A 12,199-nucleotide genomic window follows, 5' to 3' on the forward strand; every position below is an offset into this window, starting at 1 on the left:
GCTTCCGCTTCTTGATTCCATTGGAATTTATCTTTACTAGTCAAGCGTGTAAGTGGAGCTGCAACTCGTGAGAAGTCTTTGATGAAGATCCGATAGTAATTGGCAAATCCCAAGAAACATTGGACATCTCTCACAGTCTTTGGAATCTTCCAATCCATGATTGTTTGGACATTCTTAGAATCCATCATAAGACCATCATTTGAAATGATGTATCCTAAAAAGTCAACTTGAGTAGTGTGAAATACACACTTTTCCATCTTGGCGTACAATCCTGCATCTCTGAGTTTTTGTAATACTTGACGAACATGTATTTCATGTTCTTCAACATTCTTAGAATAAATCAGGATATCGTCTAGGTAGCAGACGACAAAATTATCTAAGAATTCACGAAATACATCATTCATGAGATGTTGAAAAGTAGCTGGTGCATTCGTGAGTCCAAAAGGCATGACATTATATTCAAAATGCCCGTACTTGGTTCGAAACGCAGTCTTCCATTCATCTCCTTCTTTGATCCGTACTAGATTATATGCTCCTCTTAGATCTATTTTTGTATAGATCTTAGCTTGATTTAACTGGTCAAGGAGTCCTGATATCAAAGGTAATGGATACCTGTTCTTGATTGTGATCTTGTTGAGTCCTCGATAGTCAACACACATTCGTAAAGATCCATCTTTTTTCTTTACGAATAAAATTGGAGCTCCTGCTGGAGATTTTGAATGGCGTATGAAATTCTTCGCTAAATTCTCGTCAATATATGTCTTGAGTTCAGCCAACTCATGTTGCGATAAACTGTAAATTGGTCCAAATGGTGGCTGAGTTCCTTCCTTGAGATCGATTGAACAATCGTATGGGCGATGCTCAGGAAGAATATCTGCATTCTTTTTCTCAAAAACGTCTTGATAATCCTGATATTGACTTGGAATGCCACTTGAAGTCTTTACGCTTTCAGAAATAGGTGCAGCATAAATAGCAAAAGTTGATCCTTCTTTTGCTGCGTGTATAAATGCTTTTGCACCTATAGGTGTGAGTTTTACTATACTAGACTCATGGTTTTTTACTTGGTTAATAGAATTGTTACTAATGCTCTGAGGAAAATCAAGTTTACGAGAAATCCAATCTATTCGAGGATTATACTTTTCTAACCATGATAAGCCTAAAATTACTGGATTAGAGGGAGATCTAATTATATTAAAAATTACGCAACTACTATGACCATTTATTACTACATCTACAGGAAGTGTTTCGTGAGTTACATCTCCAGAAGACAACGGACGACCATCTATGACTTCTACGTGTACAGGTTTAGTTTTTTGTATTAATGATATTCTATGACATCTAGCAAATTCTTCATCTAAAAAACAAGATGAGGCTCCTGAATCTACCAAGGCAGAGGCTTTGTAATTATTAGGTCCTAAACGCACATCTATTATAAAACAAGGAGATGGTTTTGAGGAGAGGATAGGACCTTTATTAGAAGTTGTACAAGATTCCAGCCGCACGGTCCCTATTGTAGCTGGACGTACTCGTTTTCCGACATACTGTCTTCTTTGACAGCCGTACTCCTCATTTTGTAGTTACGTCGCTTCTTTGGACAATGTTGAGCAGTGTGCTTAGGTTCTCCACAATATAAGCACAATCCTTCTTGTCGACGACGAGACTTTTCTTGCTCAGTAAGAGGTTTGAAACGTATCGCATCAATTTGCATATCCTCTACTTCCGAAGGTATGTGTTGAGGAGACGTCGGTGTTGCCATTGAATTGTAGTAACGTTGAGGCCCACTTGTGCGACTCTCGGATCGAAATTCAAAAAGTCGATTGTCGCACTTCACAGCAAAGTCAATTGCTTGACTCAATGTTTGAGGATCAGGTAAATTAAGCATCAATTTCTTTACCTCATATTGTAATCCGTAGAGAAATTGACTCACAAGTGCGGCATCATCCCACTTGATATCAGTTGCAAGTTGTCAAAATTGCGAAGCATATAATGTTACTGATCGATTGCCTTGTCGCAAAATACGGATCTTGTTGGTTGCAACACGAATTGCATCATGTTCTCCAAACATGGATCGAAACTCCGCCAAAAAAGCCTCCAGATTATCCAATATTGGATCTCGTCGTTCAAGAAAAGATGAAAATCATGACAATGCTGAACCTGAAAGAAGTGTACCAATGAATCTTACTTGTGACCCTGGAGTTGGATAGCTCTGGGGTTGAAGTTCAATCACTAGTTGGACCTGATTGATGAATCCTCGAAACTTGGATCTGGTACCATCAAACTTCTCGGGCAAGGCAACTCTCGGTTCTCTAACACTCGAAGGGTGTTCCATTCTGGGAGAAGGGACATGGTTTGGTGCGGATGCTGAAGCAGCCCCAATCATCTCTATATCTTCACTTCCTACCATTCTTGTTGCTCCTTGTGGTGGTAAATTGAGTTGATGCATCGCAAGCATTAACTCCCTCAATTGTTCTTGCATCTGTGCCATTGCACTCTTCATTTCAACAAGCTCTGCCATAGTAGCACTTAGAAAAGAGAAGATGTCTAACAACGCTCAAAACAAATAGAAGAGAGGAATTGATAACAAAGAAAATACTAAGAACAATATCAGTTTAAAAGAGGGTAATCCGCAACTTCTAATGCGCTTATGTCTTATCAAGAAAAAGGGGTAATCCACTCTTAATCAAGAAAAGACAAAGCTCTGATATTATAAGTGTACTCTTGTCAATCTGTCAAGGACAAGAACTCGATGAAAGCTATAGAGTAAGTGAGACTTTTCTCAAAAAGAAATAGGACAAAATAGAAATATGTATATTAAGAAAGAAACTGGAATGGCTATTGCCAAAATACAAGAAAACTAGAGACCCTTGAAACTAGACTAGAAGCAAGAAAGGAGTTGACAAGAGTGAAGAGGGCTTCACTCTTGCCTCTATATATACTATCTAACTAGAAGCCACATGGCGATGTTCTATAAGACCTCCAATATATGTTGACTTTCTAGGCCACATGCCTTTGCTTGCAAGGCAAGTTTTCTATGGATGGACCACGTAGTTAGCTTGTTCTTTAAGCTTCCAACATGTGTGGCACATGGCTAACTTGTTGACCAAGTTTCTAGCCTAAAAGTCAACTATAGACTCCTATAAAGTCAAAGTAGCGTCTATGGAGCTTCTAAGAAGCTTCTCTAGAAGATATTACATAATTAACCTACTTTTACATACTTTTATCTATTCATATAGGTAATTATATGTATGTCCGTGACAATTTGATTAAGATTAGATTAGGATTAGGATTTGGTTAGAATTTAAGGTTCTATTAGATTTTTGTTAGAGTTTGATTAAGTTTTTTTTAATATTCTTTTATATTTCTTTAGGATTTCCTTATGTTTCTTTTATAACTTCAATAAAATTTAATTGACCTTGCTTAATATTTGATTATAATTGTTAATATTTAATTATAAATTCTCTATAATTCTATTGGATTGTTAATACCTTTTGTTGTAATTTTCTTTTACCTTCCACAACCAGGTGCTCGGTGCATTCTCAAGCAAGACTTTACATAATACGACATATTTGGTGAACCCGATGTGAAAAACTTGAGGTGGGAGGTATTTGGAGTTTCTTTGATCTATTTGAGTTATGGAGAAGGAAGGAAAGAGAATGGAAGGAGGAGCTTTTGGTGGTGCTTCAAGTAGAGTTGGAAGTGGAGCTTCAATTGAAAGACAAGGTATGTATTTTGATCTCAACTTTGTAAGCATGTTTGAGGCATTGGCCTTACTCATGCAACAACAACAGATTAAAGATCGCAAAGAGGGCATGGCAGACAAAGCATTACAAGCTATTGTAGACAAGATTGATTAATTTGAAGACAAGGATATTTCAAAATATTTAAGGTGTTACATAAAGGAAATGGAATTGAAGGGTATTTCAAAGAAGGAGATGGTTCAGCTATTTGAATTGGCTATTGCACCAAAAATAAGAAATCATGTGAAGTCCATTATAGGACATTTTAGAGGTTCATGGAAAAAATTATTTCAAGCATTAAAGGATGAGTATTTTTTAGAAGATAGTGACTGAGTTACAAAGAAGTCATTTTTTGAATGGATTGAAAGGCCTAAGAAGGATCTACTAGTAATGAAGTTACTAAAGGAGTTTGAAAAGAAATATTCTTGTTTATCAAAGAAGGAGAGGTAATTATTAGATCTAAGTAAAGTGGAGCTTTTTCTTCAAGCAGCTAATGGAGAGTTGTAAGAGAAGTTGGAAATTTTGCTGAAGGATAAAGAAGTTGAAGGATTGACAATAAATTGGGAGATAGTAGAAGAGGCAATTGGGGTGCTTGCAAAAATAGAAAGGAGAAAAGATAGGATGGAAATTCAAAGACCATTGCAAGCATCTAAAGGAAAAATACCTACTATCTATCATACATCTATGATTCAACCTTCAATGGCTACATCAAAGAGAGAAGAAATGGGCATTGAAGAAATTATATGAGGGATGAGAGATTTACAAATAAAATTTATAAAACTTGAAGAGATGGATCAATCATCAAGAATATCAACAAGATAAATTTAAGACCAACTCATGAACTTCACCCTAAAAAAAAAAACTTAAAATAAATACACAAAAAAGAAGTTCTGCATGAATATGAGCTTGTGGATTGTTCTACTAAAGTGCTATTTCAACACCCATTTCTCTTCCAGAATCTCTCCATTAAATTCTACCTCTAGTTCAATCTCAGATATACACCAAGTCACTCTCAGATTCAATCTTAGTAAACCAGTCAGATGTCACTTCCACCACAGACCACGTTGTGGCATTGTATCCCCTCTTCGTGAGTAATGTCTCACATTATGATCTGCTAATGAGAGATTCTACAAAATTCATATGCAAAATTCACATTCTCAAAAACCACAGCCAGCATTTCATTCACTTCTGTTTGTTGTTTTCTCACCTTCGCACTTTGATTCACACACATTGTGCTACAATTTATACATCACTATGTGTGGGTTCTGTTATCCCGTTCATGATCTTACAGCAAATTATAAACTACATAGTTGGAAATATTAACGCTCATTGTTTTTGTTGTTACGTTCATGATTCAAGTAACGAAAAGCTCACACATATTGTGCATTAATTGTTTCCGTATACTTGGTGTGCATGGACAGTTACAACTGCAGTGGGTGGTGCAGTCCGGAACAATGAAATTGTCAGAACTTGATGCGTTTAGTCTGTTCGATGCAAAATTCTGAACACTGCGATGATCAGATCAATTAAGTGACCTTCAATAGTGTTCTCTAAAACTCTCTCTACACTGTCACATCCGGCACTTTCAAGCTCTACTGCAATTTTTTGTGACCAAGAGACCAGATCGTAGACCGCATAAAGAGAGCCAAGGCGGTGCGTGATGTGCACTATCACCATGGATCGCAATCACTGCACAGAAAAGTTGTAGCTCGCAGTTGCAGAAGTTGGAATATCAAAGACGTTGCCCTAAGGGTCGAGGTCAGAACGACCCCTGTGTCCGTATAAAACAGCAACAATGTCATTCTGATTTCATTCGAAATGAGGAAGAGGACGATGACGTACCGAATAGCGGCGTGAAATGAGTTACCAACTTCGAGAAACGGACGTTGCACAGAAATGCTTACAAACATGATTGAATGTCATTTTCTATCTTGGAAGGAGGAATGGTGGGAGCGTAGCGTTGAAACACATTACCGCTCTTGTCGACGAGGAATTTGGTGAAATTCCACTTGATGCTGTCGCCCAACACGCCGCATCCCTTCTGCGATTTCAGGTACTTGAACAGCGGTAACTCCTGAGGACCATTCACATGGACCTTGTCAAAGACGGGGAACTCAGCCTGAAATTTCGTAGTAACAAATTCCTTGATCTGTTCGTTGTCCCCTTGCTCCAACCGTCCGAATTGGTTGCAAGGAAATGCCAGAATCTCCAAACCTTTTTCTCTGTACTTGGTGTGGAGTTCTGTGAGCTCTGTGTAGTGTTGGGTCGTCAACCCGCACAGGGACGCGACATTGACAATGAGCAGAACCTTCCCCTTGTACACGCTCAACTGAAAGTCTTCGCCGCTCAAGTCCTTCACAACGAAGTCGTATATGGGAGGCTCGAGCGGTGCCTTAGCCTTGCCTTCAGCAATTACTTCACCTTCGTCCGTCATGGCTTGACGGGTATTGAGCATCCAGACGGCACTCACAAGCGTGAGATAGAGCAAACACTCTCCCCAACAACGTTTCAAGAACAGGCAGAATCACAATCGCGATAACAGACACAATCGTGCCCTAGTAATTTTTTAACGAACTTCAGCCAGTCTCTTCTTGGCTTTTGCCTTCATCTCAATATGCAACGTCATAAGTAAGGATTCTTTCGGTTCCGTAGTTTTCATTGGAGAACTCAAATCGTGAAGTTAAAACGTAGAGATGCGAAGGAACGAGTATCGAGTACCGCTGGTTTATAAGTCTGTCTTAGATGACGATTAGAGTTCGTCGATGTTCAGTTGTGGCGAGTTGAACGCGCAGAGGTTTTAGACGTCGTCTACACTGACCACAATCCGCGTTATGCCTCAGGATGGAATGCTGCTCTTTGCCCGCTGCTCTGTAATGCTAATAAGTTGTGACAAGGCGGCACGATACGATTCTCCATCTATCAATCACAAGGCAAAATGACTGACTCGGAACATGTGCTGAGGAAAGGTTGGCACGGTGAAGACACCGTTGAGAAGTGCACTGCTCCGAAATCTCTCTTGAATGAGGAGCACTCTATTCAAGTTGAGTGGTTGCATTACTAATCATACCACCCACTTACAAAGTACTGTGCTAATCCTGAGTGAAATGGATTGCAATTGAATCATTTGTCTAAGTCTAGCATACTATATCCTATGATTCTGCTGCACTAAAATGATCAGTGCTCTGCCCACTTCTCAGCGGCGATTCGTCGATTGTGAAGTAATTTGTTTTCTGCGGCTGAAACTGAACATGTCTTATTCCAGCTGGCATGCTACTCTTGCTAAATTCTGGGATAATGAAACAACTGATACAATTTAGGATTACAAGGTGCCCACAGGCATGCGCAATCAAGGTCGTTTGGTTTGCGATTTCTTTTTCCATGAAGAAATTGAAACTAACTTGGAGGGATGCAATCCAGCTTCGACGTCGACTAAGTTGCATTTGCCCTCGGGGAAATACTGTTGATGGTCCATTGCGTCAAGGAGTCCAGTGCATATCGCAAAGTTTGCCGATTGCAGCTTGATGATAGCACAATGCTGAGTCTCGAAGCTATGTCAGATAATTTAGTGACATTATAAATTCAACCTCCACCAATGAAATATTGCTTTGTGTGAAGAGCCATGGCAGAGAGTCGGTTGATGCAACCCCAGCACCAATGATGAACGTGCAATGCGCTGATCATCAGATGTGCAAAATGGCGTTGCGGTCCGGACGTGGGCCATGATGGCTCTGCTCCATCTCATAGCTGTCTGCCGAGCGAGCGTGTCTGCTGACATCGAATTTCTCGCCGTCGCCCCACAGCGCGTAGGCTTCCTCGCCGTGCTCGGCATCGTCGCCGACTAGCAAGTGCTCCTCCGACATACGTAGGGGCATGAGCATTCCGACGGCAAAAATGATCAAAGTGGTCACCACAATATTCCAGCCAATGATGAAGAGCGCTCCCACAATCTGCTTCAGCACTTGCACTCCGCCGTTCCCGCCGTAGAAGAGCCCATTGGAGTTCGTCACGGGCAAATTCATGTACGTGCAAAGCTCCGGCTCCGCGAACAGCCCCACACAAAGGCCACCCAAGCATCCTGCTACGGCGTGCGTGTGGAACACACCTAGCGTGTCGTCCACGTTCTGCAGCAGCGACCAGCGCTTGTGCAGCCACATCATGGTCCACCACGGAATACTTCCGGCCAGGACTCCCATAATCAGAGCAGCCCACCCTGGCACAAAGCCTGCAACATTCAACAACATTCGACTGTGCTTAATGCATACAGCAGTAGTCGATCTTACAGACTATCTTTGAATTTCGGCAAAACCAAGTCAATGCTTCGAGAGGCTTGAATTTCTCACCAGCGGCAGGTGTTATTGTCACAAGCCCTGTCATCATGCCCTGCACTGCTCCGATGACCGATGGCTTCCCAAAGATGATAACATCTAAGGTTGTCCAAGTCAAGAGGCTGGTTGCAGCGCAGACATGGGTGTTGAGCACGGCCAGCCCGGATACTATATTGGCGCTGAAAGGCGCGCCACCATTGAAGCCTGACCATCCCATCCAGAGTAGCCCCGCTCCCGTGAGCATGAGCAGCATGTTGTTCGGTGGGAACCTTTCTCGATCTTTAGGCAGCCGCGGTCCTACCTGCATTGCACCGCAACAAATCAGACATCGCCATCTCCATTCATCTTTGCCACACTGGAATGCCGGAAGTGCCCAACTCGAGAATTCCAACAAGACAAAGGGGTCGGGTCTGTGAAGAGACGAGTTCATACCCAGTACGCTGCGACGAAGCCAGCGACACCCGAGGAAACATGGATAACATACCCCCCGGCGTAGTCAATCACTCCCCATTGCCACAAGAAACCCCCACCCCACACGCTGAATGCACCCACAGTGTAGGAGAATGTGAGCCACAAAGGCACAAACAGCATCCACGCGCGGAAGCTCATCCTCCCAAGCACTGACCCTGCAAGCAAGATGATCGTGATAGCGGCGAAGAAGAATTGGAACAGAACCATGTTCGCCATGCCATAATTTAATGTCAGAGCCGATGCCTCCTGTGTCCCGTTTTTAAACAAATGTATTGTGGACGGCATCCCAGCCTGCGACAGCAAGTATGTGTAACGGAGAGTGGTGCCAGCTTTTCCCCACAGAGGCAGCAGCTGGTCTCCGAAGGACATCTTGTACGCCCATCCCACCCAGCACAGCAACGTCGCGGCGAACGCGTAGAGAGCCATGAACGCAGAGTTCACCGCCCATTTCTTCTTCACAATGCTGCCGTAGAGGATGACCAAGCCGGGCATGGATTGTAGCCCGACGAGTGTAGACGCTGTCAATAGCCATGCGTTGTCGCCCTTGTTGAGCCAGTCAGGCAATACGCCTCCTGTGTTCTGGTACGCGGAGGGGACGTAAGACGTAGATTCAGCAATCATACGATGCGGCATCGCCATGACGACGAGTGGTTCAGCTGATCAGGGTTGGTAGGATTCGAAGCTTACGAGTTGCCACTTTCAATCCGGAAATCCAACCTTGGGTTCTATTTAGAATCGCTCATGTGAACATCACCTTCGTAGCCATCATTTTGAAGCAACAAGAGCATTCAACTCGCAGTGTTACAAACGATTCCAGAACTAAATGCGGAGTTTCTTCAGCTACATTCATTAATGACATGCAGAACTATGCCAATGATCGCAAAACTGGAATGCACACAAGAATTCTTCAGAGATACAACTGACGATTTAGCTACACTGCCTCCTACAATGATTCCACTCCCTAGGCAAAGTTGACGCGGATTCTAGTGTAGTCGTGAGACGGGTATCTACAAACTCTGGTCTAACCACCGGCAGACCAATGTGACTTCCTCTGCACAGTGTTTTGGCTTACACACCACACTATGTTGGCTAAGAACTTGTATCGCAATTCGAAGGCTGGTTCCGGAAGACGATTTGAACCTCTACCAAGTTGCGAGGATTCATAAGGTTGCTGCTGACACAAAAGAGATTGTGGTGGCGTGAGTTGCATCTCGATTAGCCCATACCAGATCTGTCATTTTGCCATCAATACCCACAGGTATCTAAATCAGGCTAGAAGAGACCTCGCCCTGGCCTACAATGTGTGCCCACTTACTCTGAGGAACCATCCCAATTGCCTTCTGAAACACTACTACAAAGAAAACGAGGCCAAAGCAATTAGCAGCAGAGATTGGCGTCGTAACAATGTACCACGTCGGCGTGGGAAGTTCTTATACCAAAGAGGCCCACACGTGAAGCCCTCATCTGCGGGAGACCACAAGCTTGTTTCAGAAATACACCTGCGCTGGGTAACTCTGTGCACATACTTGCACAGTATTTACCAGAAAGCAGAATTCGACGTGACAACGTAAATCCTGCCGATTTATCAGTCCTCACCACTGTAGGCAGACATCCAACTTTCTGAGAGGATTTGTAGCTTTCTCAGGAAAGTTTTGTGCATCTCTTGGAAAAATGCGGACCAAAGGCTTAGCCGTATCCTATTCATACTTTCGATCGTTTGAATTCCAAACTGTAGCTGCTGATACTGGAATATCTAGATTTCGGAACAAAACTGCGGAAAACTTTTGTATGATACAGTCTGGTCGGGGTGAAGGGAGCCTTAAGTTTAATTTCGAGGGTTTCCTCAAAAATAGTAGTCAATTCAGTCTCGGAGCTTGGAATATCTTCAATACCCATGCTCACGACGCGTAACAACATGCAATTACTTAGATAGGGAGGGAAAGATACGCCCTCCCATTATTGCAGTTGTGCAAATTGTCAGAATAATTTGTAGTAAACCCAAATCGGATCACATCACTCAGCCTGGAGCTCCACATTGGCATCACTAACCACCCAAGTCACAGGAATGCACAGTTCATTTCTCCGTCCCAAAATCCTCCGAACGTCTCTTGAATTCAGTGCATCGTCTCGCACCCGGAATCTCGTCTCTTCGAAACACTTCGATAGAAACTATACATTCACTGCCTATCTGGCCACTGTCTAAAAACTCATTTTCGAGTTTTCCATTGCTGAAAAATTGTGCCATAACAATAACTGCTATAATTGTTTTCAACTTGGACCCTGAAAATTGTCTATCGAATTACCGACCACATACCACGAGCTGCTCAAGGCTCCAAGTTGCTGAAAGAAAAAATATTTATCCCCGTGAGCTTGTAAATAAGGAAATCCAGCGATGATGAGGAAAACGGCACCCAGCATCGAAGGCACCTCAAATCCCTCCACAGATTAAATTCTGCGCAGTCATGTTCGCCGCATACACTTCCGTCCACTATTCGCTGTGCTGGACTGACAGCAGGCGATGGATACCAGCCGTCCATCTTGCACAAAAACTGTAGAGGGCGACCTCCAGTCTCAGCCTGTAATCCCAACTACGGTTGCGATCGTAACATCTGCGTTCATTGAGGGCGAGAGATGGTGAGATTCCAGCCGCCGCGTATCCGAATTTAGTGCGGATTGTTGTTTCCTTGGGATCTGTAAGGGTCGTACTGCGTGGATATATGGCTGTCAACTAAACTTGCAAATCTATCTAAGTAGAAGTGGAATCACGAAGGCGGGATTAGCTGACTGCCGATAGGGCGGCAGTTAATACTGTATGTCTGCCCAAGCTTTTTGCCGCCTCATTGTAGTGCAGCATTCCTATTTTAAGATTGCTGAACGATTTCAATTACTCATTGTCCACTGGACTGTGGTCAGTGCAGCTGAAACACACGGGAATGATTCTTGCCGATGGGTAAAGATAGCGAAGGTGACCAGTGAAGCTTTGCTGTTGAACAGGATAACTAGAACGATTTCTGGGAAAACAAATCTTCTAAGCAGTTGGCACTGTAACTTAGCGGCTACTCTTCACCTGCGATCTTCTGCAATCCAACTAGTTTCACAGTTTCTGCATAGATAATAATTGGCACGATGATCCAGTGTAATATTCTCCCCGAGTTGTATACAGTACACCTGTGTGATCATGACGAGACGAGATCCACAAATTTCCAGGTGTGTGTGTGATCCACACGATCATTACTTGGGATAAAATATTAATTATTTTTCAAAATCTCTAGGCGACAAAAAATCTTAGCTAAGATGAACTGGTTCCAACCATCATGTAATGAACGTTGCATTTATTATTACATCGAATTTGCGCCAACTCCTGCTCTGTAACAACGTTTCGTAAAGACCCATCACACGGAGCTCCAATGCTCCTGGAAGAGGTCCAATGCTCTTGGAAGAGGTCCCATCATTGAAATTCATCATAAAAGTATGGTGATATCTATTTAACAATTAAAAGTTGTTCTTCTTTAAAACAAATTAGTATTCACTCCACCTCCAAACCATGTTGTTTTGCTTCTTTAAGGTCACTTTTTCATAGAAGTATAAGAGTAGAATTATGCATTAGATATAATATAATAACAAATAAACAAAAACAATAGACTACATCTTAACACCTTTTATTCA

General features: G+C 42.5%; 2 protein-coding genes across 5 annotated transcripts; both read right to left on the reverse strand.

Annotated features, from left to right (window-relative positions):
• Positions 1 to 5,096: 5,096 nt before the first annotated feature.
• Positions 5,097 to 6,618, reverse strand: LOC112282137 (putative phospholipid hydroperoxide glutathione peroxidase). Of its 4 annotated transcripts, none has more exons than XM_073533927.2 (3): positions 5,952 to 6,618; positions 5,712 to 5,811; positions 5,097 to 5,426 (listed from the first exon to the last, which is right to left on the reverse strand). In XM_073533927.2, the coding sequence occupies exons 1-3, from the start codon at positions 6,190 to 6,192 to the stop codon at positions 5,408 to 5,410; spliced, it is 360 nt and encodes a 119-aa protein (XP_073390028.1). In that variant the 5' UTR covers positions 6,193 to 6,618; the 3' UTR covers positions 5,097 to 5,407. The 4 variants fall into 4 exon arrangements, with proteins under 4 accessions (XP_073390028.1, XP_073390025.1, XP_073390026.1 ...); XM_073533926.2 differs by having other exon boundaries at positions 5,339 to 5,508; XM_073533924.2 differs by having other exon boundaries at positions 5,712 to 6,609.
• Positions 6,619 to 6,737: 119 nt separating this feature from the next.
• LOC112282136 (ammonium transporter 3 member 2) lies at positions 6,738 to 10,397 on the reverse strand. Its single transcript, XM_024519405.3, has 3 exons — positions 8,495 to 10,397; positions 8,078 to 8,363; positions 6,738 to 7,959 (listed from the first exon to the last, which is right to left on the reverse strand). The coding sequence occupies exons 1-3, from the start codon at positions 9,170 to 9,172 to the stop codon at positions 7,418 to 7,420; spliced, it is 1,506 nt and encodes a 501-aa protein (XP_024375173.1). The 5' UTR covers positions 9,173 to 10,397; the 3' UTR covers positions 6,738 to 7,417.
• Positions 10,398 to 12,199: the final 1,802 nt, after the last annotated feature.

This window comes from Physcomitrium patens, chromosome 5 (assembly GCF_059467195.1).
Source record: "Physcomitrium patens ecotype Gransden chromosome 5, ASM5946719v1, whole genome shotgun sequence".
Lineage (NCBI taxonomy): Eukaryota > Viridiplantae > Streptophyta > Bryopsida > Funariales > Funariaceae > Physcomitrium > Physcomitrium patens.